The sequence below is a fragment of the Hypanus sabinus genome, chromosome 13 (assembly GCF_030144855.1).
Source record: "Hypanus sabinus isolate sHypSab1 chromosome 13, sHypSab1.hap1, whole genome shotgun sequence".
NCBI lineage: Eukaryota > Metazoa > Chordata > Chondrichthyes > Myliobatiformes > Dasyatidae > Hypanus > Hypanus sabinus.
The window spans coordinates 104,126,836-104,150,548 of NC_082718.1; the positions used below are offsets into that span (position 1 = coordinate 104,126,836).

A 23,713-nucleotide genomic window follows, 5' to 3' on the forward strand; every position below is an offset into this window, starting at 1 on the left:
TTCAGAATCAGAATCAGGTTTATTATCACCAGCATGTGACATGAAATTTGTTAACTTAGCAGCAGCAGTTTGTTGCAATACATAATCTAGCAGAGAGAGAAAAATAAAATAAAACAATAATAAATAAACAAATAAATCAATTATGTATATTGAATAGATTTTTTAGAAATGTGCAAAAACAGAAATACTATATATTTTTAAAAAAAGTGAGGTAGAGTCCAAACCTTCAATGTCCATTTAGGAATCAGATGGCAGAGGGGAAGAAGCTGTTCCTGAATCACTGAGCGTATGTTGCTAAAGACCCACGACCCCCCCGCCCCCCCAGGACTTTCAGTTTCCTTGTACTGCTGGAGGACACCCATATGCTGCAAACCAAGTTATAACATGCACCACACTGTCATTATCATCTTAGTTGCCATCCATTGACTCCCATTAACCAAAAGTCTGGGTTTAAAAGTATTTGGCAGTATTTTCGTGAAGGTGTTTTGTGAAGCATCTTGGGACAATTTTCAGCCATCTTGGTTCTAATTAGCCAATGCATAATAATAGATTTGGGATGGATTTTATTTGTACTTCATACTTCACTTCCATATTTTGATTTGTGCCCAGCAATCGATTCATGAGGGAAACAAAGGATATTTTAAAGTAAAACCAATTCTCCTAGAAATTATGTTACACTATGGAGCATTATATGCTTTCGGTGCTATGCTCATCAAAATCCTCCCATCTTTAACCATGTTGAGAATTGGTTTGTGCAATTTCAAAGTGGTTTTAAATATTTTCCATTTAATTTGATGTAGAATTTGTAAATGTGTCAAAAGAAAAGCAGCTGTAAGTTGAAGACGTGTATTGATTATCCTATTGGAAGGCTGGATCAGGTGCAAATGGTCAACTGCATTTCTGGCCCTTTAATTTATGTTCTTGTGTTTAACTGTAGAATAGTTCTTTGTTGTTTTGTTCTCATCCAGACTCTTGTCACTCAATGCTCAATCCACATACTGACCAATTTGTCTTCCAAATGTAAGCCTTTTGAGCGAACAAGGGGAGGAACTAATGGGCGTATGAGAGAGAACAAGTTGCAGGATTGTTCTGAGGCCTGACATAGATTTGATGGACCTAAGTAGCTTATTACTGTCCTGAGAAATGGGAGAGATAAGATTTGATGATGTATCCTCCCATAGTGCAAAACCACTTTTTATTAGAAGCACTTCCAGCCTTACATGATATTTTGTTTGTTAGACCACATTTTTATTCATCTTGACATGGTTTCTAGTGAAAGAAGTGATTCACAGTTCAAATGGAGCAAGGTGCAAATTGGAAAAAGGCCGCAGAATGAATGAAAGAGCCCAGGATTTTTAAAAAAAATGGGCTTCAGATCTCATTGTCTGTTCAAAAATCTTCATTCCAATGCTGGGGGCAAGGCTCGGGTGGAAGGTTTGTGGTTGATGTATTAATCTGTTTTCCAATTTCCTTTTAATTCAAGACATCGTAAAGCTCTCAACTCACAAGACAAGCCATTCAATCCATTGTTGCTGCATTGGTTCTTTGAAGATTGTTGTCTAAATAATCTCTTTCTATTCCCTTTTAACATTGGGAATGTATGTTTTTCCCCTTTTCAGCTATTTATTCAGTTATCTATTGAAAACCACCATCACATCTGCTTCCATCCTTAAAGGAAATGCATTGCCAGATCAAAGCAAGTCACTCCATGAAAAATGTTCTCCTTATCTCTCTTGTGGACCATTAAACAATTGCCCTGAATCTGTTTCTTTTATTAGCATTCTCCTTCCATTTGAAACATTTCCTTGTTAGCTACTCCAATTAAAATCCTTCATTGTTCTGCACACAATTAAATCTCACCTTAGCCTTTCCTGCCAAAATAAGATTGATTCAAACCTCTCCTTCATAAAAACAGATCGTTATTGAGTGCCATTGAAATGCCAGATAATTATCGCTGCCTGCAGCAAACCAGAACACCATAAAGCACTGTTGCATCACTTGTAACAACTGCTCTATGCTCAATTATTTTATTTTGATTGTTTCTTTTGCCAGCAGGGCTAGATGTTAATCTGCCTAAAAGGGCTTCTGTTTGAGGCCTCCAGACTGAATTCCACTCCAGAAATTAAAAAAAAATGAAAGCATTTGGAGTTGGATGGCATATCCTAAGTGCATTTAGAAGAAGGAATTATATATGAGAAGTTTGGGAAAGGGGTTCACAGTCTTCATTTTGCCAGCCCATTTTATTACATTGCATGTTCTCCATGTTACTGGCCACTCCAGTTTTGCTGTGTTTCTAGAAGTAAAGGTGACTGAGAATTCATTGAAACTGGGATATAAGTAATACTGCTGCTTGGGTTCCTCAGGGAGGTGTCTTTATTATTTACTCATTTTGGTGATCTGGTTATCAATGCCATGGCTAATATTTACTCTCCGTCCCTAATTACACCCGAGAAGATGTTGGGCATCTGGTATTCTGAACTGCTACAATCCTTCTGATGACGGCATTCCAACAGTAAAGTTGGGAGGGTATTCAAGGATTTGGTCTCATTGACAATGAAGAACAAGCAATATGTTTCCAAATCGAGATATGTCATTAAGGAGCACTGGCTGAGGTCAGGGTGTCTGTGAACCTGCCATCTTGTCTGTCTTGGAGGTAGATAGAGGCCACCTGTTCAGATGTTTTCGGGGTAGTCTGTTTGGGCAGCTACAAGTGTATTTTATAGATGGTACCCAATGCAATCACTTTTGCCAGTGCTAGCGGAATGAAAGTCTGGAGTGGAGAATGTTGTGCCTGTCCTGAACTCCTACCTCCCTCAAACTACTAAACCTTCTCCAACTCAGAAACCTACTGTACCAGCCACTCTCTGTTGCTGGGACCCCACCCCTCCATATGTAGTGCAGTTAACACTACAAGGGTGTATTGCATATTGCAACTGACTTCTAATTTATTGTAGGCAGAATGTCAAGATGTAATTCACTACCAGCAGCCTCGGACCTGCTCTTGTTTTGGAAAGAGAGTCTAACCTGTGGTGTGAAAGTTATTGGCCCACAGCTGAAAGTCCTAGACCCATTTTACAAGAATCACTGATCAGTAATTCAAACAAATCAAAAGAATTTTTACAGAAATTAACCAGCAAAGCTAATGAGCTCAGGTAAACCATACTTAATCTTGAACTGAAATCAGTCACAATTCACAGGTGAACTTGGTGTGAGTTTCACCAGACAAGGATTGACCATCACCAACCAAAGAGGTGTTGGCATTCCCTGCTAAAGCAGTGGCGTTCCCAGGTATCTGCTGTTCTCATCCTTCTAGATGGTACGGGTCGTGGGTCTGGAAGGTGCTGCCTTAGGAACTTTGGTGTGTTGTTGCAGTGCATCTTGTAGATAGTACACACTGCTGCAAACGTTCATTGATGGGGGAGGGTTCGGATGCTTGTGGAAGGGGTGCCAATCAAGCGGGCTGTCTTGTACTGGATGGTGTCGAGCTTCTTGTGTGTTGATGGAGCTGCACTCATCCAGGCGAGTAGTGAGTATTCCATTACACTCCTGACCTGAGCCTTGTTGATGGTGGACAGGCTTTGGGGAGTCAGGAGGTGAGGCACATGCCGCAGGATTCCTAGCCTTTGACCTGCTCTGGTAGCCACTAATCACCTTTACTTACTCCTCAGAAATAGCAATGCAAAACTAGTATGGTTATGAAAGATTCTGCCCAAATAAATGGACAGATCTCTTGAGATCACTTAAATGGTCATGGGCTCAAAATGGTTGTTTTAAGACAGGATTGTATGCCCAGGATGGTACTGGCATCACAATTAGAGACCATTAACTTACAAGTGTTTAAATTCAATGATGATATTAACATCTGGATTTATGGTAAATCCTAAGTGATTTGTTAATGTTTTTCAGAGCCTGGGAATTTTGCTACCATTACCTCATAAAACTGTAGTCCTACACTGTACCTCCCTTGAAACATCTAATTTTAAACAAACATTACAAAATTCAAGAGAAGATAGCTTGACCAGGCAAGCTATCAGGATAAGCTAGTCCGGGAAGAAATCCCGCAAAAGGAAATCCACTCTTCATTGGGCTAGCTGTCAGCTATGTCTGTGGTAACTTTGGCACACCTGACTGTAGTACATTGCCTGGTGAGCACAAGTTTAGGTCTCCATTGTATCACCAAAACTGTGTAGTGTGCGACCACCGCCAAACAACATCGAGCAAAATGATGATGCAGCTCTAAAGTGGACATTGATGAAGCAAAAAGGTGTCAACTGAAAAGGACTTACCATCACATTTATTAAGTCTTTGGAGTGAAGGAAAATGGTCAGGGTGATGGGTGCCTTTGCAAAACGTTCAAGAAACTGAATGCAACCATTAGCATGTTGTTTATTTGTGACTCCTGTTCACAGGCTCACTATTTGCTCTGTCTCAGAATCATTGCAATAACCTGGATTGATACTGTACCTTGCCATCATAAACTGTGAGGCTTCAAGGACAAATGCTGGCTACCATTGTACCTTACCTTCTTGAGTTGGGCAACTGTATATATCCTCGAAATGCACATGTACACAGTGGCTTTCCCTTGTGCCATGTTTGGCCCATGGAGTTGTCATATCTGTTTCAGCACTGTCCAAAATAATTTCTGCAAGTTTAGTAGATTAACTGCACAACCTCACCTGCCTCCCGCCACCTACCAACACCTCCCCCATCATCTCCCCAGTACATAATTAAGAAGCTCCCAGTGAAATTTATTCCTGTTGGCCTTTCGCCTTGGAAGGGACATAAAACAGATTCCCAGCAAGTATACATTGGTTAAATTCCTTCACAGAGAGTTGAATTAGCAACTAGTTACCAACAATGGCATATACATATGATCAAAGTCACTATTGATGGGCCCATGCTGTTGTCACCATGGGAATTGTATTTGTGAAATGCATATTGCTATGGTTGAATAATGCAGGTTGTAGTGTCAGATTGATATGCTGGTTTTAGTGGGACTAGTTTCGATACACTGGGAAATTTTGTATCCTTTGTTTTATATATTTAATATAATGCGATTCTTTTTCTATTCATTTAAAATCTGAAGCGCTAGTTGTATGGGTGTGTATAATTAGGCCCGGTGGTGAGCTAATTGTAGCTCAATCCTTTTTTCTCTTTAAACAAGAAAGCGTTTGCAGTCGTTATTCTTGAAGGAAGCGGCCTTTAATTGAATGCAGTCAGAATGATAAGTGATGCAAAGTAAGTTCTATGTATGTTTGCTATTAATTCCAGTGACATCTGTCATCCACGTCAGCCTCCCACAGTTGTGAGACATGGCACCGTGGCGCGGAATTCCAGCGAGGTTGACATCAATAAGTGCTGCCCTGGCATTGCTAGAGTATCCCAAGCCTTTGACCTAAATTCTTGCTGCTTTCACTCGGGAGCAAGAAAAAAAAGCCCGCAATGATCTCCCCAGTCTTTCAGCAACCAACCGCACAGAAGTGCAACTGAAAAATTAATTTGACGCTTTCCCAGCCGAGCTTTCCTTCTAAATTAAAATCCACGGGGGCCGACTTGAAAGATGAGTTCACGACAGGGGAATGCCTTTGAAATGTGCTCCTCAGTATAATGAATAACTCTGGCTGAGGCTTCTACTGTACAGTTAGGTCCCCACCTGCTGGCCAGTCTAATTTCGAGCTTAACTTTCTGCTACATGCTAAATTGTGTGGTATTTCCAAACATTTGACTCATCTGGTTTTATACTTGTGCGCTCTAGAACTCAAGGTGTGCGGGACTTTATTTAAAAAAATATTTTTTATTATTTAATGATGGCGTTTTCAGTTAATAATGAATATAAGAGACAGGACCTCAAGCTACTCTGCTATTGAGTAACATCTTGGTTGATAATTATCTGTCTTTATCAGCCCCAAACACAATCAATGGATCAGAATTCACAAAGCTTTGGGGTAGAGTTCCGAGTTTGTGACCCTGTGTGAGAAGATGATGACTGAGGCTGCTCCTGGGTCTGAACTGGCAACAGTACACAGGCAAGGGAAGGGTCCCAGGGCCTCAGGAGCTCTGGCTTGGTTTAATATTGATCACTGCTCCAACTACCTTAATAACACATAGAATGGGTATCATTCCTGTCTAGACTGGAAAGAGAGCCTCTGTCTTTTAAACAACTATCTTTTAACTGCATACTTCATATACTGTAGATGGGGAGTCTGATTGACCTGCAGGTAATATTTATACTTACAGGATCTAGCTTTATAAACAATCCTAACAATCACCAAGCGAATACCTATAAATTTGAAAGTGCCTTCTCTAGTTGTATAGTAATGTATTTTTTTCAGCATGCCGTGTTCTGTATTACAATCTCTCCATTAATCTTTCTGTAGTTTAGATGTGACTGAGATTTACATGAGATAAAGTATAACAGCAGGGATTCCTCTATCTAAAATGTTAATAGTTTCTGGTCAGTCACTAGGTCTGACAGAGTGGAGATCACAGCCAAACTATATTAGCATTGCGTTATAAGTTGTTGAGATGACGGGGGTGAAAACATCCTTACTTTATTTTCTTGTCACTAACTTAGGACAGTTTTTTTTGTGTGGCTGGATCTGCTTACTTTAACTAATGACAAATCTCCTTCTTTCTGCTTTGCCAGCAGCCCACAGAATACTTTGATATGGGAATCTTCCTGGCTTTTTTTGTGGTGGTTTCCCTTGTCTGTCTGGTTTTACTCATTAAAATCAAGCTCAAACAACGCAGGAGTCAGGTAAGAGACTGAACAGAAGTCTTTTAAACTGATCTGAAAAGATTATCACAGATTTAAAGGCTTTGGAAAATCCCAAACATGGAGTACAGTAAAACTGATAACGCACCATACGCAAGACATTTACAGTGCCAGGCTGACAGATTTCCTCGACTATTAATACCCTAACATACTTGTAGGGCACTTTTTGTTACACTGCTCTACTATAATAAATTTTCCAGTGAACCTCGTTAAGCTTTAATGGGTACCTGATGAGATTAAAGGGAGGATGGAAACTGAGGCCTGCATAGCCTGATACTGAACCATTGGGATTTCCAAATATTTAAAAAGTAGATTATTGAAGATGTATTTAGTACCTTTTGTATATTCACAATTTGCAGACACAAATTCAGATTGAGCTCTTTTATCAGGATTTTAATTGCCCTTCTAACGGCAACAAAAACACAGGGCTTCAGTGGAAGTAGACTGATATTTATTGGGTTGTGGGGAATATAATCTAAAGGAGAAAGTGCAGAGAAAGTTACTTTCAGCTCCAAGTGTGACGGGAACATGGCCAAAAATTTGCAGCGGAAGTCAGAAGAAAATTGAACATGTAAATGTGAACATGCATCTGATCTTGTATCACCTGCCTAGGAACATCAACGCAAATCAAAACTGCCTACGTGGGGTGTCTTGTTGAACCTTGGCAGTGCTGTTAGCAAAGTGTTATTGCAGAAGCAGAAGAAAAGTCAACGAAAATGATTACAGTTCAAACATATGCCGTTACTGTTCCTGATTATAAACATAGGTAGCATCGTTCCCCTCACAAGTGCTTTAAGTGAGTGAACTTGAACTTTGTGGATATGAAGGTGAAGTAATTGGTATAAGATGCAATGAGAATGGCACTGTTATACCAATCAGAATGACAAACCTTTTTGTAGAGTTCCTGAACCTGGTGGTGTGGGCCTAAGGCCCCTGTATCTTAAAAGATCCATATCAACATGCGGATAGAAAACAGTGTGCTTTATCTCAATGCTGTAGCAACTAAAATCAATGTAATTGGAATTAGTATTCAGTTTTGAGTGAAATTGTACCAGTCACATAAATGGTTTTGGCACTCTGATTGGGGTAATGGTGGGACGCGCCCCTTCAAGAGCAGCCAGATTTATATTCCTGCTCTGTCCCTGTCGACTGAATCTCCCTGTCTCTCCATCAGAGTTCAATGAACAGGATGGCTCTCCAGGCGCTCGAGAAGATGGAGACAAGAAAATTCAAGTCAAAGAGCAAAGTTTCTCGAGAAGGCAACTGCGGTGCCTCGGACACCCTGAGTAGCAGCTCCACCTCGGATTGTGCCATCTGCTTGGAGAAATATGTTGACGGAGAGGTGAGGAGAGCACTTCAGAAAGTTAAAACTTTTTAATTATGAGTATTTCAAATAGTTGGCAAAAGACATGCCATGAGACGGCCTGTGTGATCAGCATCAGCACCTTACAAAGAGCAAACTGCCAAGATGTTCCCGTTTGATCAAGTAATAGAATAAATGTTCACCGGATTCTGATTGGAACTTTCAGAATAAGTAAAAAGGATACAAGTCTTTAAAAAGAGAGTATTCCTGTAGAGTTGGCCCCATTGTGTTAATGTTTTTTATTTGGCCCATTGAATCTTTCTTTTCTTTCTTTCTAAATCTTTTTATTAATATTAGTAATATGGACAGAATACAAATGATATATTGATAAAGAAATTACCAACATACACATTCCATTACATATGAAAAAAAAACATACATAATAGTTACAATATAAATGAGTTTACCAAGACATAAGCCATAAGATATATGTATGGACATAGTAAATCTAAATATTTCATAATGTATAATATAAAAAAAAACAGAAAAAAGAAAGAAAAATAAACAAAAAAAAATTTATATAATGCAAAACTAACTAATCTAATCTAATAACTATAACTAATAAGTAATATAAAAGAAAGAAAAACAAACAAAAGAGAAGGAGAAAAAAAAAAGTGGGCTGTTTATAATATCTCACAAAAATAAGTATTCATCAATGCTGTCACTTCCGGTCCTCTCAAAATACATAAGCTGAAAACTGGGAAATCAAATGTACTTGGCACAGGGTCATATTACATCATATGAAAATGTTGAATAAATGGTCTCCATAACTTTTCAAATTTAATAGAAGTCTCAAAAGTACCACTTCTAATTTTTTCTAAATTTAAACATAACATAGTTTGAGAGAACCAATTAAATACAGTGGGAGGATCAATTTCTTTCCAATTCAACAATATAGATCTTCTAGCCATCAGAGTTAGAAATGCAATCATTCGACGGGCTGAAGAAGATAAATGCTGTGAATCTAACATTGGTAAACCAAAAATTGCGGTAATAGGATGAGGTTGTAAATCAATATTCAAAACCGCAGAAATAATATCAAAAATATCTTTCCAATATTTCTCCAAAAATGAACACGACCAAAACATGTGAGTTAAAGACGCAATTTCAGAATGACATCTATCACAAATAGGACTTATATGAGAGTAAAAATGAGCTAATTTATCCTTGGACATATGGGCCCTATGTACAACCTTAAATTGTATTAGTGAATGTTTGGCACATAACGATGATGTATTAACTAATTGAAGAATTCTATCCCAATTCTCACTAGAAATACTAAAACTAAGCTCTCTTTCCCAATCCTGTTTAGTCTTATAAAGGGGCTCTGAACGTATCTTCATAATTATATTATAAAGTTTTGAAATAAGCCCTTTTTGAAAAGGGTCTAATTCAAATAAACTCTCCAAAGTATCTGAAGGCACAAAATTTGGAAACGTAGAGAGTACAGAACTTAAAAAATGTCTAATCTGTAAATATCTAAAAAAATGAAATCTCGGCAAGTTATATCTGTTGGATAATTGTTCAAAAGACATGAAACAATTATCTAAAAATAAATCAGAAAATCTTAGTAATCCCTTAGTTTTCCAAGCTGAATAAGCTTGATCTATAATGGAAGGGTGAAAAAAACAATTAGATACAATAGGACTATTTAAAACGAATTGAGTCAACCCAAAAAATCTCCGAAATTGAAACCATATACGCAATGTATGTTTAACTATCGGGTTGTCAATTCGTTTCGGCAATTTAGAAAGAGCAAAAGGGAGAGAAGTCCCTAAAATAGAACCCAAAGCATAAGCTGATACCGATTTAGTTTCTAAACTCACCCAACAAGGGCCAAAAGATCCACCCCCATCTTTCAACCAGCATAACAAATACCTAATATTAGCTGCCCAATAGTAAAATCTGAAATTAGGTAATGCTAACCCGCCTTCCTTTTTTGTCTTCTGTAAATATGTTTTACCTAACCTGGGATTTTTATTCTGCCATATATATGAAGAAATTTTAGAGTCAACATTAGTAAAAAAAGATTTCGGGATAAAAATTGGTATCGCTTGAAAAATATATAAAAACTTAGGTAAAATAACCATCTTAATAGCATTAATCCTGCCTGCCATTGAATCTATGTCAGTAACTGAACAACCTCATTAATCCCACTCCCTAATATATCCCTCTTATTTTCCCTCACATGTCCATCAAGTCCACCGAAAGGCTTCCACCACTAGAATACATCATCTCTTCTCCTGCCTGTCATCTTACCCCCCCTCCTCAGTCCGCTGATCACCTCAGTGTCCTTTCCCGCAACTCACCTTCTGACCCTGCTGGTCACCTCGATCCTCCACTCTCAGTCCCGATTCCTGTTTTCAGCTCGAAACTCTGACAGTTCCATCTACAGGTGCTGCTCAGATTGCTGAGTGTGTTGCTCTGGATTCCCATACCTGCGGTCCCTTATGCATTCTTTCTTAAATAACCACTCAACCTGCCAGTTCTATTCCCTTGATGTGTTTGGATGTAATCTTTCAGATTACTTAAATGTTATTTATTGAACTCTGCCCCCCCCCCCGCCCGCCCCGTTAACTCTCTTCCTGCCTTGTACTGAAGATGTGCAGGAATTCAAGTTCTTATTTCATTCCAATTTTACCACAGGCAATGACAAAGCACTTCTATATCTGTTTATATTTTAATTTTAAGATTGAATCATTTTGGTCAGGACAAGGCTCAAACTACTGATCATTTGACGACAGAATTTTCCAGCGCGTTCTATTTTACGTTTTAAAGAATCCAACTTCTCTTCCTGTTGGCAGGAGCTGCGCGTGATCCCCTGCGCTCACCGGTTTCACAGGAAGTGTGTGGATCCCTGGCTCCTGCAGCATCACACGTGTCCGCACTGCAGGCACAATATCATTGGTACGTTCAGCCTCTCTGCTCCTTCGGGGGGGGGGGGGGGGTCCTGGTGGGCTTCCTCAGCTCATGGGTGCGAGGGATCCTCTCCCCATTCAGGCTGCTGAATGGTTAAACAGGGGAGGCACTGGATTGGCCAAAAACTTGACTTGGCACGTGCGTGCTTTGCGCAGATGCTGGCAAGCATTGGAAGCTATTCGAGCTGCTGCACTGTAACACTGGTGGGCTGGTTATATTCTGCTCTGCAGAGCTTTCATGGTCTTTCTGTGACTGTTTTTTATTAATTATTTAGAGATATAGCTCAGTAACAGGCCCTTCTGGCCTAATGAGCACTCTCCACCCGATTACACCCATGCGACCAATTAACCTAGTAACTGTACGTTATTGGAAAGTGGGAGGGAGCTGGAGCACCCAGTGACAACCCACACAGTGATGATGAGAACAAACTCCTCACAGACAGCAGCGGAATTGAACTCGGGTCACTGGCACCGTAGTAGCTTTACGCTAACCGCTGCGCTACCGTGCCATACTATGCTGCCTTTCTTCCCAGTGCTTCACTTTCCTCCTCCCACATCTCAAAGACACGTGGGTTGGAAGGTCAGTTGGCCATCGAAGTACCCCCCCCCCCCTTCCCCCGTTATAGAACCTGTGCTGAGTTGATGGGAGTGTGGGGAGAATGAGACCAGGAAGAGTGTGAAGGATATTGGAAGGTCAACACTCACTGGGGGCACACTGGGCAAACTCAAATCACAGCTGAACAACCATTCCTCTGTCCTTCCCCAGTAATAGTCAAATGCCTCATTATTACTGCATTGGAAGATTTCTTGTTATCTTACATCCTTATAAGTGGCTAATAAAAAAAAACTCTTAAGCCGAAGGTAGTCCTAGAAAAATATAATGCCAGGTTTTAGAGCAACAAGCTATCCAGGCAGTCGTTGATTGGCTTAAGAAGGAGATAAGCTCTAAGTTCCCTTGATTAATTTAAATAAGATGACCCATTAATCTAGGGTATTAATTATTTATTATATACACAGGACAAGTTGTGCTGTTGAACTCTTTGTGATTGTGGCAGTTGCTCTGTGCAAGCTCTCAATATTGCGTAAAACAGGCCAAAATTTTGCTCCTTGACAAATGCTCACTCACTCCTCGTTTGAAGAGGCTGATCATCCATTTTTGACAAAGCTATGCACAAAATGTTCAGAGTTTAAAGGTTTGCTGGGTTTCAAAGTCTTGTACATCAAATATAGGGACTCCAGTAGGAATTTGACTTGATGGTGCACATTAATAGCAAGTTACCAAAACATTTCACATCTTGCTATGTTATCTTTTTCACTGTTGCAAACTAAGGATTGGAAGAATTCTCAGGTTCCTGTAGGACAGCAGTAGGACAAAATGGTGCAGGTAATTTATTTTGGTGATTTTGACCAGAACACCAGGGAGAATTACTTTTTGGATAATCCCATGGGATCTTTAAAAAACCTCTGCAAGTGTGGTTGTGGGTCTCCAAAGGAGCAGGAGTACGATAGCTTTGCAACACTTTTCTTTGAATCCTGTTAAGACCACAAGGAGACAGGGAGAGCCCAAAGGCATTTCTCTCTCATCGGTACTCTTTAAAAAAAAACGTAACCCTTCATGGTCCTTTGCAAGCTTCTCAGCATCCTAACATGACTGTTCCTTCGTCATTGCTGCATAGAGATCACAGTGCTATGGCCAACAGCACTGTGGGAGCACCTTCACCAGATCACAAGGATTTGCTGTAATTATGGACAGTGTAGATGGTTGCCAAAGGATACAGCGGGATAGAGATCAGTTGCAGTTATGAGTGGAGTGGAGATGTGGCAAATGGGAGTTTATTCTGCCATGAAGTTTTTCTCTTTAGGCGATAAAATTTAAAGGGACATTACACGGCATTGGTAATAGCAGATTTCTTAACAGTATTGATGTGCAGAGAAATTTTGGAGTCCAAATCCAAAGTTCCCTAAAAATAACTGCATGAGTTGATAGGCTGGTAAAGAAGGCATATGGGATATTGCTTTTATTTGTTCAGACACTGAACTCAAAAGTCAGGAAGTTACGAGGGGTGATTGATATGTTCGTGGCCTAAGGCAGAAGGTGTCAATTTTAAAAAACCTAGCACATTTATTTTTCAACATAGTCCCCTCCTACATTTACACACTTAGTCCAGCGGTCATAGAGCATACAGATCTTGGACCTCGAGAAAGTGTCCACAGATGGATGCTTGATAAGTTCGTGGCCTAAGGTAGAAGGAGATGAGTTATACAGCTCTCGTTACATGCACATGCAGGTCAACTCTTTGAGTGATTATGCAGAAAGTTGGAAGTTAATAACTTATCAGGGGTGATTGATAAGTTTGTGCCCTAAATTAGGAGGTGCGTTATTAACTTCAAACTTTCTGCATAATCCTGCATGTGCATGTAACGAGAGCTGTATAACTCATCTCCTTCTACCTTAGGCCACGAACTTATCAAGCATCCATCTGTGGACACTTTCTGGAGGTCCAAGATCTGTATGCTCCACGACCACTGGACTAAATATAGGAAAGGACTATATTGAAAAATAAATGTGCTAGGTTTTTAAATGTAATTAAAAATAAATGTGACCCCTTCCTTAGGCCACGAACATATCAATCACCTCTTGTATGTTGCAGCTGCATAAACCTCTGTTTAGTCAAAAAAAAAACAGATTTAATTAAAGTCTGGTTGACCCCTTACTGAAAGAATATAGAAGTTTTGGAGGGGCGCAGTAGAGGGTTACCAGGATGCTGCCTGGATTGGAGGCTGTGTGGTGTACAGAGAGATTGGACAAACTTGGCTTATTTTCTCAGGAACAACAACAGGTGCTGAGGAGAGACCTGATAAGGAGTTTATAAGATTATGGGAGACATAGACAGAGCAGACAGCTGAGAGGAGATGGGTGGGACAGGGTTTTTTAAAAACACAGTGAGTAGTGTGTACCTGGTCGACTCTGCCAGAGATGGTGGTGAAGGAAAATATGAAGGCAGTTAAGAGGCTGTTAGATAGGCACATGATTGCGCAGAGAATAGAACGATATGGGTAATGTGTATGCAAAATGGATTTGTTCAGATAGGAATTTATTTATTGCCTCATGGGCTGAAGAAACTGTTCCTGTGCGGTTGCTGTTCTGGAAGTTGACGGTGCCGGATCAGAATCAGAATAAGGTTTATTATCACTGACACATCGTGAAATTTGTTGCTTTATGGCCCCAGTACAATGCAGTAATAAAATAGACTACAAGTTACAATATGAAATATGTAGATATAGTGGGGTAGTGTTCATGGACTGTTCAGAAATTTGATGGTGGAGCGGAGAAATATGTTGCTAAAACGTTGAGTGTGCCTTCAGGCTTCTGAACCTCTGCTCTGGTGGTAGTAATAAGAAGAGGGCAGGTCCTGGGTGATGGGGTCCTTAATGACAGATGCCACTTCTCTGAGGCATCGCCTTTCGAAGATGTCCTCAATGTTGGGGAGGCTAGAGCCCGTGATGGAGCTGGCTGAGTTTGCAACTGTCTCTGCAGCTTTTTCTGATCCTGTGCAGTGGTCCCTCCAAAGCAGGCGGTGATTCCCCACTGCCTTGTAAAGGGCATTTACAGATGGGCAATGAATGCTGGCCTGGTCTGCAGTACAGAGATTCCAGAAAGTGACTGGACACAAACTCCGTGTAGCAGGAGGCAAAGGTGTCTGTGGCCTTTGAACAAAAAGACTATAGAGAGGAAGCTGTTAATTTGCTGAAGGTTACGATGATTGCACGTCGTAAGGGTTGCACCCAGGCTGAGGCCTGCCGTATAAAACCCCACCTAACGTCTCTTTCTCTTTACAGAAAGGAAAAAAGAAAGCAGTGGCTCTGTGTGCGTCGAGGGCGAGGGTCAAGGGCACAGCAGACAGCGAGTGGTGCTACCCATCCATTACCCTGGACGTGTGCACAGGACAAGCCAGCTGACCACCTATCCCACCAGGACTAGCATGGATACGCGGGGAAATCCCGTCACGGTGCTCACGGTGGAGCAGCACGGTGAACAGGGCCTGTACCCAGCTCAGTCGGGGGCGTACGTACGGAGCTACCCGCCCGTCCACCTGGACCACAGCTTGGGCGCCCACCACTGCAACGTGGAGCATCGCGCGTTCCCTCCGGCCCACGCCTTCCGGAGGGCCAGAATGAACGGGCGGAATTACTCGAGGGCCCCTTGTTTTTCCCAGTACGAGACCATGTATCAGCATTACTTCATCCAAGGACTGAGCTACCCGCAGGCCGAGTCCCAGCCGGGCCTCCTCAGCCAGAAGGGGCCCTCCCGAGCTTTTCAGGCCGGCGGCAGCATGCTGTACCCCACTGTGGTCCACATCCCTCCGTCGTCCCACCTAGACGGAGGCAGCAGCTCTGGCTTCAGCTGCTACCACGGTCACCGGTCGGCGTGCAGTGGCTACCTGGCCGACGGCCCCGGCAGCGACAGCTCCTGCAGCAGCAGCGCCAGCTCGGGCCCCTGCCACTGCTCCTCCAGCGACTCCATGCTGGACTGCACTGAGGTCAGCAACCGGGGAGTCTACGGTAGCTGCTCCACCTTCCGCAGCTCCCTGAGCAGTGACTATGACCCGTACATCTACCGGAGCCGCAGCCCGTGCCAGGCCGGTGAGAGCCTGCTGACGGGAGGGCCGCAGGAGGAGGAGGAGGAGGAAATGGACAGCGGTGGTGGCCTGCCAAAATATGGCTGCCGCTCCCCTGACACGGGACCCCGGGCCTCTCCCGGGGACCAGCTCTCAGACTGCAGCTTGGACATGAACTACAGCAGCAGTTCCTCGCTGGAGGACAGGGGCCCGGCTGCCCTGGGGGACAGGAGCAGCGGGGCCGAGCAGGCCTGTGCCCGTTGCCTGGAAACGCCAGCTGCTGGCTGCAAGGGGGCAGAAGGTGGCCGCTTCCCACCACTCTGTGGGTCTTGCCCGAGGACTGCTTCGCCGATGCTGTACAGCGTCGATGCTGGCCACCGTTTTCACGAAGAGAAACGGGCACGCGGCCCGGCCCAGGACTGCACCGTCAGCGTGAGGAACGCCCAGGCTGACGAGAGCCCGCGCAGCCCCAAGGCCACCCCCTCCTCGTCCTCCTTGCCCCCCAGCAGCTGTGAACTGGCCCAGCGCGTTATCAGCGTCCCCGAGGACACAGGCGGTGCCTTCCCCAACATGTGCTCTCGGCTCCGCGAGCCCACCATGAGGGACAGCTCAGAGGGTAAGATGGGGTGCGGGTGCGCGGTGAGTCAGGGGGCGCGGGCAAGAGGGGAACGGAGGCACTGGAAATCCTGAGCGACACACACAAGGCATTGGAGAAGGTCAGAGAGTTAGGGAGCATCAGTGAATGAAATGAACAATCAGTGTTTCAGGCCACGACACTCCATTCGGACTAGGTGGGCCACTAATCTGTTCCAGAACCATTTAGAGACCCTGAGAGTTCCCCTCACTGGGGTCATTGGTTTATTATTTTCCCTCGTGCCAGGAAACGGTGAAAAGTCTTGCTTTACAAGCCGCCTGGACAGATCATTCAATACATAAACTCAAGGGATTGTGCAGGCACTGAAAATCCACAACAACAACACACACAAAATGTTGGAGGAACTCAGCAGGTCAGGCAACATCTATGGAAATGATAAGCATTCAACGTTTCAAGCTGAGGTCCTCCTTCAGGAGCTCGTACCTAGTCCAGATGCAGGGTTTTGACCCAGAATGTGCTCGAGCCTCTATGTTCTTTCAGTAGATTTGTTACTCACTCCACGTATATCTGCGTCGAGGTCGTACACAAGGAAAAGCAGTCACAGAATAACGTTACAGGTACAGAGAGAGTGCAAAGCAGGCAGACAATGCCAGGTAGTCTTGAGAGGTTAGGGGTTCATCCTTATTGCACGAGACATCCATTTGTGTACGGGAGCTGCCATGCAGCCTGGCTGTGTGTAGTTTTTCATGCTTTCCAGTGTTCCACCTGCTGGGAGAGCTGAACATAAAACAGAAATCTACAGCACATTACAGGCCCTTCAGCCCACCAATGTTGTGCCTACCACATAACTTACTATAGAAACTGCCTAGAATTACCCTACTCCATAGCCTTCTATTTTTCTAAGCTCCATGTGTCTATCTAAGAGTCTCTTTAAGGACCCTAATGTATCTGCCTCCACCACTGTCAATGGCAGTGCATTTTGTGCACCCATTACTCCCTGAGAAAGGAGAATGCTTGGGTTTGAAGGGGTATTCAATTTATGAGGCTGCTTTCCTGAGGCTTCGGGAAGTGTGGATGAAGTCAATGGAGGGGAGGCTGGTTTACATAATAGACCGCACTGCGTTCATAGTTGTCTGCAATTTCTTGCAGTCTTGGGAAGAGCTATTCTTATACCAAGCAGTGTTGGATCCTGTTAGGATGCCTTCTGTGGTGTACTTGTGTAAATTGGCAAGGATCATCAGGAACTTAACAAATTCGGGGTTGCTCATTGCCCACAAACTTACCATGGCCAGAGACTTTCTGTGTCAATCTATGGAGCCTGGTGTTCCTTTCAGTGCCCTGTACTCAACAGTGTTCCTATGTTGCCCTAGTGCTCAGTGAAACCCAGAGGTTCTTTGCTCCTTTTAAATTTATAGGATTCACTAGAAAAATATTGTATTAAAAATGCGAATTAAGGTTGTGTTGTGCCGTGAATAACATCCTGTAAACATGAAACTCTGACAATATGGCTCCATTGAGAATGTTGCATTATGGAAGTTTCACGATAGCACTCAGGGGAACGAAAATCAGATGGGTGACCAGTTCATACCCCACGTTCTTGAGTAATCTTGGCCAAGCTGGGGCAGGAGGAGGGGGTTGGCCTGAAAGCATAATGTCACAGATTTTGCATATCAAAAACAAAAATAGAAACCCCTCTACGGGTCTGCTAGCTTTTGTGCATGTGAGGTCTTTAGACGTGAGCCCTCCATGACTGAGATTTGACTCATTCTACAGACGCATGCCTATTCAATCCACAGAACCATACAGAATGTAATGTGCAGACATTCCAACAGGTTATCTAATTCCCATCCCCACCCCACCCCCACTTACTTCCCTGCAACCTGCTCTCTTCACCTGCCATCACTCCACCGAGTGTCACACCATCCACCTTTGCTGGGACAATTTACTGCAACGAGTTTTTCCACCAGCGTGACAAGGGAGGAAACACGAGCAAACTCCTAATTGTACTAGTACATTGTGACTGCAGGAAACAGGAGGCCAAACTGCACAGAGGCCTTTTTTGGGTGAAGCCAGGAAATGATTTTTAAAATAAAAAGTGATAAAGGCATTATTGGACTATCGGACAGGGTGGTGCAGGCAGCAGCTGTGTAGGAAATATTAAACACTATAGGGCTGGAGATAGCGGCTGTGGGAAGGGCTGCAAGCTTTTGCCCAGATAATAATCTACAGGAGAACAAACTTACTCTTTTTTATCACAGCTATCTTGCAAAGATCTCCACCTTTGGCAGTAGTAGTCTAAGCTAAGTCACACTGATGTATTAAAATCTCTTCACAGTGGCCTCTTTTGCAGAGAAACTAACTTGTGTTGGACACGTTGGTCAATACGTATATGTTAATTGCCACAAACTCACCACCTTCTCTGGCAGATCGATGTGTGCAAGAGCTGGAAAGTGTAGCCATCAGCAAAGTATCTTTCTCTAAAGCTGAGGTGGTGACGGATTAGAATGCCAGAGTCTTGTATCACACTTTAAACGCTACTCACAATGTTGCATTTATTTCCCTGTCACTGACCTCTCATCCTCCAATTCAGCTCAAACCTACAGTGATTATTTTGTTAAGCGTGTTGACATGACATTTTCTAGTAAAATTATAAAATATTGTGGGGGAGGAAGATTGTTTGTTTTTTTCCAAAGGCCAGATATCAATCATTGTCAATCTGATCTACTTTGAACTGGGAAGCAACTTTGCTGAGTACCTTTTTAACTCTTTACTGTATTCAAAGTCTTGATGTAGCCTGGGTAAAGGATACTGCAGGGTTATCATTTACTCTTTGATTTTAAAGGCCGAGAAGTGGTGAGTATTTTAAAAACCATAGATTGTTAAATCCAGAATCGAGAGGCTGAACCAACCTAAACAAAGCAACTGGGATTCTTTTCCGTGTGCTTTCTTCATCTCCCTCTCAAGTCAGATCCAACGAAGGGTCCATGTGAAAGCTAGAGAAAACGATTTGCTGAAGGTAGATCTATTTAAATGGCATTTCTGGTACTGGAACATAGAACAGTACAAGCCCTTCGGCCCATAATGTTTGTGCTGGCCCTTTAATATATTCCAAGGTCAATGTAATCTTTCCTTCCACATATTCCTCTATTTTTTGCTTTCACTCATGTGCCTGTGTAAAAGTCCCTTGAATATCCCTGAACGTCCCTTTATTCCTCTACTCCCAGCCCTGGTATTGCGTTCCACGCACCCGTTGCTGTCTGTGTGAAAATCCTTCCTTCCCCAACACTTTCCTCCAATTACTTCAAAATTATGTCCACTCATATTAGCTATTGCCACCCTGGGGGAAAGGTGCTGGCTACCCATTCTATCTATGCATCTTATCACCTTGTACAACTCTGTCTTCTCTGTTGCTTCTCATCGTCCTTCACTGCAAAGAGAAAAGCCATAGCTTGTTTAATCTATCCCCGTAAGACATGCTCTCTAATCCAGGCAGCAGTCTGGTAAATCTCCACACTCTCACTATTGGTTCAACACTTTCTATACTGAGGTGACCAGAAATGAACTCAATACTCCCACGCGTGGTCTAACCAGAATTTAATAAAGGCCAGCACACTATACCTTTTTACCCATCTATTACAGTGCCCTGTGTACTTCATCTGTTCAGAGCAATCACAGTTAACGTTTTACAAGTGTGGTATGTAGTCTAGCAATGCATACAACAGCGGTTTGAGTCCTGAATGGACACGATAGCATCCTTGTCCTGCTCTGCCACCAGTAGGTGGAGCAGCATTGATTGAAGCCTGTTCAGTAGGCAGATGATTTTACTAGATCCTTTTACAGATGATTTTATGTTGCAAATGGAGACACACGGGAATGCAGACGCTGGAATCTGTATCCAAAGAAAATGAACTTCCCAACATTCCCAACGTATCACTAGACTCTTCATTTCACCTCACCGATGTTGTGTGACCTGCTGAGCTCCCCCAGCAGTTTGATTTGGATTATATTTATAATCGTCTTTTGACCCATTTGCTCAAGAAAGTAGAAAAGACTGATTTTGGTGAACAAGATTTTATTGATAATCTAGTTGCCATGGTCATACTAAGAAGCATAATTTGTTGTTTTTATAATTGCAATTAAATTTTTAAAATAATCACTGCCAGTAGGGCACTTCGGAAGAATTCCTACAACCTAAAAGTCAAAATAAATTTATTATCAAAGTACATATATGACGCCATATTCTGGCCTGAGGTTCATTTTTTTGCAGGCATTTATAGGAAAATAAAGAAATACACTGTCAAACAACCATTGTGCAAAAGACACAGTGCAAATTTTAAAATTACAGTAAATAAATAAATAATACTGAGGACATGAGTTGTAGAGTCCTTGACGTTGAGTCTGTAGATTGTGGAATGGTTTCAGAGTTGAGGTGAGTGAAGTTATCCTCGCTGGTTCAAGAGCCTGATGATATAGGCGAGAAGAGAATGATCTAGATGATGGGAGCCACTGGTGACTCTCTCTTCGGCTGTCCATCGACTTCGATGTTGACTGAGGCCTGGGCAAGACCGTCAGTTGCCCATGCTGCAAGTCTCCCTCTCCACGCCACCAAAGTTGTCCAAGGGAAGGGCACTAGGCCGGTACAGCTTGGCACCGGTGTCGTCGCAGAGCAGTGTGTGGTTAAGTGCCTTGCTCCAGGACGTTGAGCATTGCTGACAGTGCTCTTTACAATTGTGCTCAGTGGTGGTGGGGGGGGGGGCGCTTTGCCTGTGACCAACTGGACTGTATTACAGCAGCAGTTGAAGGAGTTAACAGGAGTTGGAACAAGGACTTAACTGAGAATATGTGATAATCTCTAAAGGCACCAGCACCTGTTCATTTTTCAAAGTCTTTACATACTGGTGTGCTGAAAGCCTACAATGAACTGTATCTTCAAATTTACTGCTGTTTAGATACAGTATTTGCAGATCTTTGGTACAAGATAGGTCTAAGTATACTTTCAAGTTAAAGCTTGATGAAATTGACAGCTTAAGAGAGCCGCATGACATTGACTGAAACACACTCATCAATAAAAGCTGCTGGATTTTGTTGTTTGCACCCGTGCCACAGCATAAAAAAAACAGAATAAAAATTCTTAATGTAACATCTCATTATGCATCTCTATTGATTTGTTCAGTTCCTTGATACCTTTACGTCTTTTCCTTGACGTTTGGATATTATTTATTATCCAATTGACATTTTCCTGGGAGTGTTAATTGGAATTGTGGGAGATACAGTGCCATGCTTGTCTTGCATTCTGTTTACTCAGAACAAATCATCGCACAGTGCAGGTCAGGTTTCACCTTCTTCAGCTTTTACATTCCTCCCACTTTTACCCCCCTCCCACATCAACCTGATTTCTCCCTACCAGCTCTTGCTGCACCACCTCTCCCTACCCTCTTGCCCCCCGCTTTCTTCCAGTCCTGGTAAGGGGTTTCGACTTGAAACACGGACAGTCCACTTCGTTCCATAGATGCTGCCTGACCTGTAGTGTTCCTCCAGCAAAGAGAGAATCTTTCGGGAAGACAGGTTGACAGTTCTGCCTGAAGGAGTCAGCTTTTCTCCCACCCTTCACTTGTCCACCTTTCTGCTGCTTTCCTGCATTTCTACATTACCTTCCTCTTGCTGTGCCCCATTCCAGCCTCCACCGTCTGTTTTAGTAACCCGTTCAAGAAGCTTAATGATTCCTAAACAATGCGTGCACCGAGGATCAGCTTTATTCACCCTATACATGTACATTTTTGGGAATTTGCTGTGGTGTGTGGCCATGCAACAAAAAACAACACTCAACAATTATAAAATAATTAAGTTATTAGTAAAAAGAAAACTTAGTATTAAAATACAGAAATGGAATAAAATGCACTTAAGTACATCAATACCAGCAATGTGAACAGCACAATGTGGTTTAAAGTGTTTACAGTGCTTTGCAGTGACGGAGTTATTAGAGGGGGGTGGGGGGTAACTGGAATGGTTGATCAGATTAACTGCCTTGTGAAGAAACTTTTAAGATGGCATTAAATAGTTTGTTTTAATAGCCCTACAGCGCTTTCCAGAATGAAGCTCTGGAAGGAGGCTGTTTGCAGGGTGGTGCTGTCTACAATGATTTGAAGAAGCGCCTGCATCTTTCTCCTGGAAATATGAGGCTGCTACACTAGTTAAGAGCTCATAGTGTTACAGGAAGGATACTAGCATGGATAAAAGATTGGCTGAATGGCAGGAGGTGTAGAGTAGCAATAAATGGAGTAGCAATAACTGCTAATTATTTGTGGCGTTCTACCGGGTTCACTGTTGGTACTGCTTTTTACGTTATATGTCAATGATTTGGTTGATGGAATTGATAGCTTTGTGGACAAGTTTGCAGATGACACAAAGTAGGTGAGGGGCAGGTAGTGCTGATGAAGCAGTAAGTTTGCAGAAGGATTTGGACAGATTAGGAGAAGGGGAAAGAAGTGGCAGATGGAATACGGTGGAGCGAAAAGAATGGTCTTACAGTTTGGTGGAAAGAATAAAAGCCAAGACTATTTTCTAAATGGGGAAAAATTTCAGAAATGGATTTGGGAGTCCTAGTGCAGAATTACCTAAAGGTTAACTTGCAGATTGAGTCAGTGGTAAGGAAGGCAAATGCAATGTGGACTCATTCATTTCAAGAGGACTTGAATATAAAAGCAAGGAGGTAATGCTGAGGCTCTATAAGGCACTGGTCAGACTACACGGGAAGTATTGTGATCAGCTCTGGGTTCCTTCTCTAAGAAAGGATGAGCTGTCTTTGGGGAGGGTTCAGAGGAAGTTCATGAGAACAAATCTTTTCTGCTGACTTGACAGCTCACCGTATTTTTTTGCACAGACAGCACATGCGCAAAGACAAATCCCCAAACTTGCACCTGCCTTTGGGTATGGACACGTTCCATCCAACCTCCACACCACTCCAGACACTTGTTTAAGCAACCCCTATCCACCTGCCTCTATGTGTGCACCTACACACCCCTACCTGTGCATACACTGCCCCACATGCTTACGTGATTTGAGTAGTGGACTGTTGCAGGTACTACAGCATTCCAGCCACTCCTGAGAGAGATCTAGCATCTTCCATTCAGCAATGTGCCTGTATGGTTCAAAATGTTGTTTATTATAACTGTAGTAGATAAAGTTATAATAAAGTTTATCATAAATTGCTGCCAGATCATCCTACAACCATCCAAGCTTTTGGATGTTATCTCTGTAATTTGCTCATCTCAAGATTTTGTTGAATAACATTTGAGCGGTACATATGTGCCCTGGCAGATTAACTTCAGTAAATCAGATTACAGTAAATGATGATTTATCTTGCTGCAGAGAAGGAGGCTTCTTGGCCAATTTAGAAATGTCAGCTCTCTGTTGAACAGAAAAATCAATCAATCTCTATATTGC

The 23,713-nt window shown here is 42.5% G+C and overlaps 1 protein-coding gene across 2 annotated transcripts in view; it reads left to right on the forward strand.

The window, feature by feature from the left end:
* The window catches only part of znrf3 (zinc and ring finger 3), a 244,695-nt gene that overhangs the window by 212,410 nt on the left and 8,572 nt on the right, over positions 1 to 23,713 (forward strand). The window contains exons 5-8 of one of the 2 annotated variants that reach the window (XM_059988313.1): positions 6,647 to 6,757; positions 7,950 to 8,117; positions 10,943 to 11,045; positions 14,897 to 16,291. In XM_059988313.1, coding sequence (XP_059844296.1) covers positions 6,647 to 6,757; positions 7,950 to 8,117; positions 10,943 to 11,045; positions 14,897 to 16,291 — 1,777 coding nt within the window. The remainder of the gene's footprint in view (positions 1 to 6,646; positions 6,758 to 7,949; positions 8,118 to 10,942; positions 11,046 to 14,896; positions 16,292 to 23,713) is intronic. The other variant, XM_059988314.1, reaches the window with a different exon arrangement.